The 6,166-nt window shown below is 56.9% G+C and overlaps 1 protein-coding gene across 1 annotated transcript; it reads left to right on the top strand.

The window, feature by feature from the left end:
* Positions 1-4,548: 4,548 nt before the first annotated feature.
* Positions 4,549-5,848, top strand: LOC131400585 (rhox homeobox family member 1-like). The gene is made up of 2 exons (XM_058535297.1): positions 4,549-4,908; positions 5,547-5,848. Exons 1-2 carry the CDS (start codon positions 4,592-4,594, stop codon positions 5,635-5,637), a joined length of 408 nt encoding a protein of 135 aa, XP_058391280.1. The 5' UTR covers positions 4,549-4,591; the 3' UTR covers positions 5,638-5,848.
* Positions 5,849-6,166: the final 318 nt, after the last annotated feature.

Here is a 6,166-nt window from a genome sequence, read left to right as displayed (position 1 = left end):
TCGCCACAGATAGGAGAAGGCCTGGGCCCCAAAGACCGCAAGTCGCCGCTGCCCCTCGGTGCTCTGTGACCCAGATAGTCTCCAAGGTGCTGCTAGGTGACGTCCCCTAGACGCGGAGGCCCCCGCGCTGATCCCCTTCTCCCGCAGGCGTTCACTCGCCTTCCTCCCCCTCCCGAGGGCGGCACCCACGGGCCTTAGCCTCTCTGGACAGGCTCCTGCTGTGAAGGACTTCCCCACTCACAAAGCTGGCAAGTCCTGGCCCAGAGAAAGCTTGTGTGTCCTACTGCCACCTTGTGGTCATCCGTTTGTCCTCGGTCAGCCCAGAAATCCCTTGCACGTCTACAACTCATTCCCCTGGTTGACTCCAGGTAGCCCTAGTTCACAGCTGACCTAGATCCCACTGCATAGCTCTTCAATTTTAACTGCTTGTTAGAACAAGGAAGAAGAATTTGGACATGAGCTGATGCTGGTCTTCAGCTTTCTGGTGTGGACTGGTTATTCTAGTTATCACTAGTTATCCGTACTCAGATAATCATCTAGGGCCCCCTCCGTATCTATGGTACTGACTCATTATTCCAAAAGAAAATCGGAATTTAGATTTCAGAAGAATGTCTGTTTCCACTTCCGGGCATCAAGGAGTATTCGGGGTTCTCTCTAGAGATCTCCTGGAAGCGAGTTTCCTGTGCACCACTATTCATCTCAGACTGATCGTGCTTTCAACCTAAAATAGAACGTTCGATTGAGAGGCTATGTTTTCCAATTCAAGGAAGGCCTCCACTCCTTCCACTCATGTTCCTTGGGTGATTAGTTCCCTCTGCACCCGGGTTCATCTACATTAGTAACTTCTGAATGCAGCCAGGAGAAGAAGAATTGAGAGTCCGGAAGAAGCTACATCTCAGCGCCTAACTTCAACTACTTATTCTGGACATCTCTAGCTCTCTCGAAGGAAGGAGACACCTGGTGCCAATATCTATAGGACGCAATCCCTGTTGCGACACGACCTGAGACTCATATTACTTTATTGTGGTAAAATACACATAGCATAGCATTTACCCTCTTAACCCTTTGTAAGTGTACAGTTCAGTGGCATTAAAGACGTTCCCAGGGTCGTGCCGCCATCGCCACCATCCATCTCCAGAACTTTCTCACTTGCCACACTGAAACTCCATCCCCATTCAACAATAACTCCCCAGTGCCACTTCTCCCAGCCCCTGGGACCTACCGTTCTCCCTTCCGTCTCCATCAATCTGACTACTCTAGGGACCTCATGTAAATGGAATCATACGATATTTGTCCTTTGGTGTCTGGCTTCTTTTGCTTAGCTACACGTCTGAAAGGTTCAGCCGTGCTGCGGCGCGTGTCAGAACCTCATTCCTCCGTCAGGCGAAATAATCTTCCGCTGTGTGTATAGACCCCGTTTTGTCTACCCGCTCCTCCGTCCCTGGACGCTTGACTTGTCTCCACCTCTTGGCTCTTGTCCACAGTGCTGCTCTGAACACGGGTCTACAAACCTCTGTTCAAGTCCCCGCTTTCAGTCCTTTGGGGGTGTATACCCAGAAGTGGAATGGCTGGATCCTCTGGTCATTCTGGGTGTCATTTTTGGAGGAACCACCGCACCGTTTTCCACAGCGGCTGCAACATTTGCGCTCCCACCGGGAAGGCCCAGGGTTCCGGTTTCTCCAGGCCCTGGCCAACACGTCTCCTTTTCCCTTGTGTTGAGACTCGCCAGCCTGCTGGGTGTCAAGTGGTCTGTCATTGCGGTCTGGCTGCAGACCAGCACTTGAGAAGAGTATGTTTTCAGCCCTCTGGCTTCAAATGCTTATTCGGCTTCTATACGGTTGTCTCTACTGAAATCTTAACTAAGTCATTGTCGTGATCTGCGTTACTCAGTGAAGAGTCATAACAGAAGAAGTGAGAAGAGTGTGCTCCCCAGCATCCTAGAGTCAAAGTGTTCTAGAGATCTGGGAAAGTAGTTACCTGGTTACTACTAGGTATCTTCGTCCTGATGCATCCTTTCAATAGGAAATAAGAGTTCTGGAAATCTTATCATAAAGAATTACAAAATGTTGTATATCTTGTTATAATTATAAGGAATTCATGGAAATCTCAGATGTGAGCGACCACACGAGCCGAACTGTAAGGGATGTGCCAGCTCGGCTGATGCCAGCCAGGAGCATCACATGGTAGGTCTCTGATGTTATATCGGATCCCGAGCCACAACCGATCCCAGGCTCTCCAGCCAAGAGAGGGTGAGGCCTGCAGAATCCAGCCAGAGCCAGCCTGAGGAGGAGACAGCTTGCTTCAAGTCAGGGGGGAGGCCGTGGGAGGGAAATCCCTTGATGGCTTTTTCCAAGTGAATTCAACCATCATCCTGTAACCGGTTTCCTACCCACCCTCGGGGAACAAGAGGCAGAGGCAAGGTATCTTTCTGTGTTTTGCACAGTAGGTGAGGTGAGTAGGGCCCACCATACCTTGAGGGGCTATGAAAATGGTTTCACTTAATTTATTAAATGGACCTGATGACAATGGTGGCTGTGAAGGTCAAAATAGGGTGAGTCCTGTACATTGTCAAGCATGTGGACCATTCTCAGAAGCTCCTGTCGATACTGCTCAGGATATTAACACGTCCCGGGGCGCCTGCAACACCCTTGTTGAAGGGAGGGACAGAGCCCTCACTCTGCCCTGGCTCTCTCTCCCTTTTTATTTTTTATTTTTATTTATTTATTTATTTATTTATTTATTTATTTATTTATTGCTGAGGAAGATTGGCCCTGAGGTAACGTCTGTTGCCAATCTTCCCCTCTTTTTCTTCGTTTTTGCTGAGGATGATCTCTGCCCGTCCTCCTCTCTTTTGTATGTGCGGTGGCGCGGCAGCACGGCTTGATGAGCAGTGCGTGGGTCCGCTCCCGGGATCCGAACCTGCGAACCCCAGGCCGAAGAAGCAGAGCGGGCGGACCCGACCACCACGCCACCGGGCGGGCCCCCTGGCTCTCTTTTATGTGACATGTATCAGGGGAGAACAAGAGCTCAGGAAGACAGGTCTGGAGGAAGAGAGAGGGAAGAAGAGGACGAGGGGGAGGAGGGAGAGGAGTGCATGGGAGGGAGGAGGAGGAAAATGACCGCGAGGAGGGGGAGGAGAAAACAGCGGGAACTAACCCAAGTCCACAGCACCCGACCAGCACAGGAAACCCGCGCGCTTTTTAGGGGACCTGCAGCCAGAGGCGTGGTGGCGGAGCACAGCACGGAGGATGTCGCACGCTCCACAATCGCGTCCAGGGCCAAAGCAAGGGCCACGTGCAGTGTGAGCATTCTCGGATGCAAGAAACACTGGGCAGGCTTCTACACTTGTGCTCTGACGGGGGTCGGGGGTCGTTACTCCCAACCTGGAGTACTTGTTGCTTTCGCAAGGGATGGCTTGGGTTTCTTGCACCCTGCATCTGAGCACCCAGAGAGCTCCGCAAACACAGGCCCAAGCTCCCTCTCCCCCGCACCGGTGGAGAGCACGGCTGGCTCTGCTTTCAGCGCATTCTTGCAAAAACCCAGCAAGCAGTCTCCTAGCTCATTCTTGCCTCTGAACCACTAGCCCGATTCCTGGACCTCGGGGGCGCATGGAAGAGAACCAGAGTCCCATTCGTTCTTGGGGAGGGGAGAGTCCTGCTCCCAGCCCACAAGGCAAGGGAAAGGACCTTCCCTTCAGCGCGCTGGGGCTGCTAGGGGCTCCGCGCTTTCTCCAGCCCTCTGTGTGCATCTCTCGCTCTGCAAGACCCAAGGGCAAGGAGCCCCGCGCCCAGCGGCGGGCCTCGAGGGCCAGGCGGAGAGACGTTCTCCCGACACTGCCCCAAGGGCTCCCGGGGTTCGTGTGAGGTCTCGTTGCCCCGCCCCTACCCGCGCCCCAAATCCGCGGGCACCATCCAGCAAAGCCCCTTCCTCAGGCCAGTCCCCCGGCCCCGACGGACGCGGGAGGCGTCAGCTAAGCCGCAAGTTGGAGCTCCCCTGCCCCACACTTGCACGCCCCCTCCCAGCACCCTGCCGGCCAGCGCTCCACCCACTTGCGGGCCCCGCCCCGGCCGCCCGCGCGCCCCAGCAGGTCCCACCCACCGCACGCACGGCGCGACTGCACGTGAGGAGAAGAGCAGTCGTCTAAGCCGGAGCCTGGAGACCTGGCCGCTGGAGCCGATGCGCTATAAAGCGAAGCCGGCGCCAGCAAGAGGACCCCGCCCAGGGATGGCCGCGGCTCGCCGCGCAGAGTCTGCGGGGGCGCCCCGCTGCGTCCGCGGCATGGAGCCTGCGCCCGGGGGCAGCCGCCGGGGAGTCGTGGAGCTCCGGGAAGAACTGCAAGGTGAGTGCCTGGACCGGGACAGGTGCTTTGGGCAACTCCAGGAAACGTCCTTTCCCTGGGAGAGGCGGGAGCACGGGACGCCGCTGCTGCGCCGCCGCCTTCGCTGCTCTCAGCTCGCGGGCCTGCGCCTCCCTCTGCCCCCCGCCCGCCCCCCGCCCCCCGCCCCCGGCCCCCGGCCCCCGCCGCCCGCGCTCCCACGCCCGGATGTGTCTCTTTTCCTCTCCGGAGACGAAGCCCTCCGCGATCTCAGGGATGGGAACAGGAGGAGACATCGTCGAGGAGGATCGAAGGTCCGAAGCTGAGCAGGGAGCAGCGGACGAAGGAGAACAAGGCCAGGTTGGCGCAGGAGCTCGGGGCCCCGTGGACCCGGAGAAGGAGGAAGGCGGCGGCGGCTGGGAGCCCCCGCAGCAGGAGCAGCAGCTTCAGGAGCCCTCCCACGTGGCCCCCGAGGGTCTGCAGCCCCGCGACAGGCAGCCGGGCCTCCCCCGCCACACGTTCACCGGGTTGCGCCTGAAGGGGCTGGAGAGCGTTTTCCAGCGCACTCAATACCCCGACGTGTTCAGCGCGCGGTAAGCCGCTTGCTCTGGAGGCGCCCGGTGCTCTAGGGCGCTCGGGCTCCTCCGTCCAGTCCCGGGGCGCCTGCGGGGCTTTCCCGGGTCTCTTTCCCTCCACTCCAGAGCCAGAGCTCCCCAGCGGGCTCCAGGCCACTGGAGTCTGCCCGCCCTTGAGCCCGCGGTGGGGGCGATGCCCACCGCGCATCAAGGGAAATGTCTGCAGGCAGTACAGCAGTGGCTCAAGCCAGGGAACTTTGGCCGCGCTCCTGTTTGGGGAAAGCGGGTTCTGTTGGATCAGGACGGATCAGGGGGAGGAGAGTGAGGCACCGTCGTGCAAGTGCACGGCTGGATCTTGCCTTAACTTACAAGGGTGATCCTTTGGTCCTCGTGGAATTCTCGTGCATTAGTCTTGAGTTTGAAACCCTACCTTAAGAATCGTGAATCCTGAGTCCTGAGTTTCTCAGCGCTCCCTTAAGCTTTGCACACAAAGGAAAATCGCCCCTGAAGCCAGGCTGGAGCTGGCTGTGACCCAAGCGCACAATGCTGGGGCATTTGGGAGGAGAGACGCTGGGAAGCCAGCATGAAATGCGCATTGTCTATCTCGCGACCCCCACGACTCCCGATAGTGACTGTTTGCCATTTTCTCCCCTCAGAAAGGAGCTCGCCTTCCTCCTGGATGTGGCTGAACCCAGAGCGCAGGTCAGTGAACCTGAACACGGCGATTCTGCAGGGCCGCCGGTCTAGAACCTGCTTCAGGACTTGGACACTTTGGTTCTAGTCGTTCTCACCTTGTTGTTTTTTGTTGCCCTTTCCATGTCTGGGGAGCGAGTTTTGAAATGTGGGGGCTTTGGCAAGTGGAACCTGGGATATGTCGGGCCCCGCCTATGGAAATTGCCCATTCTCAGAGGGAGCGTGAGTTCCTAAAGGGAAAACAATAAAATCCAAGAGAACCCAACCGCTTCTCCTCTTCTCTGTACAAAATGAAAGATGAGTAAAGGTCAGTCCTTCTCACAGTGCTGGTATCTTTTCGGCAGCACTTCTGCGTGGAGTCATGTCGGGGCTCAGTGTCCTTTGGGAAGGATGCACCTTCATGCACCGAGGGCCTAGGTGAGGAGAGGGGTCAGCTGTTTTCACTGACGTCAAATGTTGAACACCGGGCCCGAGCTCTTAGCTACATGAGTGAATTTAGGAATATTCAGGCCCTGGGGTCAGGGAGTAACCCACACCCAGAGATCACACTACACGAGTCACGCCTGTGTGTTTCCTGATGCCG

The sequence above is a fragment of the Diceros bicornis genome, chromosome X (assembly GCF_020826845.1).
Source record: "Diceros bicornis minor isolate mBicDic1 chromosome X, mDicBic1.mat.cur, whole genome shotgun sequence".
NCBI classification, from domain to species: Eukaryota; Metazoa; Chordata; class Mammalia; order Perissodactyla; family Rhinocerotidae; genus Diceros; species Diceros bicornis.
The sequence above is the reverse complement of the archived record's forward strand: the minus strand, read 5'-3'. Positions and strand labels throughout refer to the sequence as shown.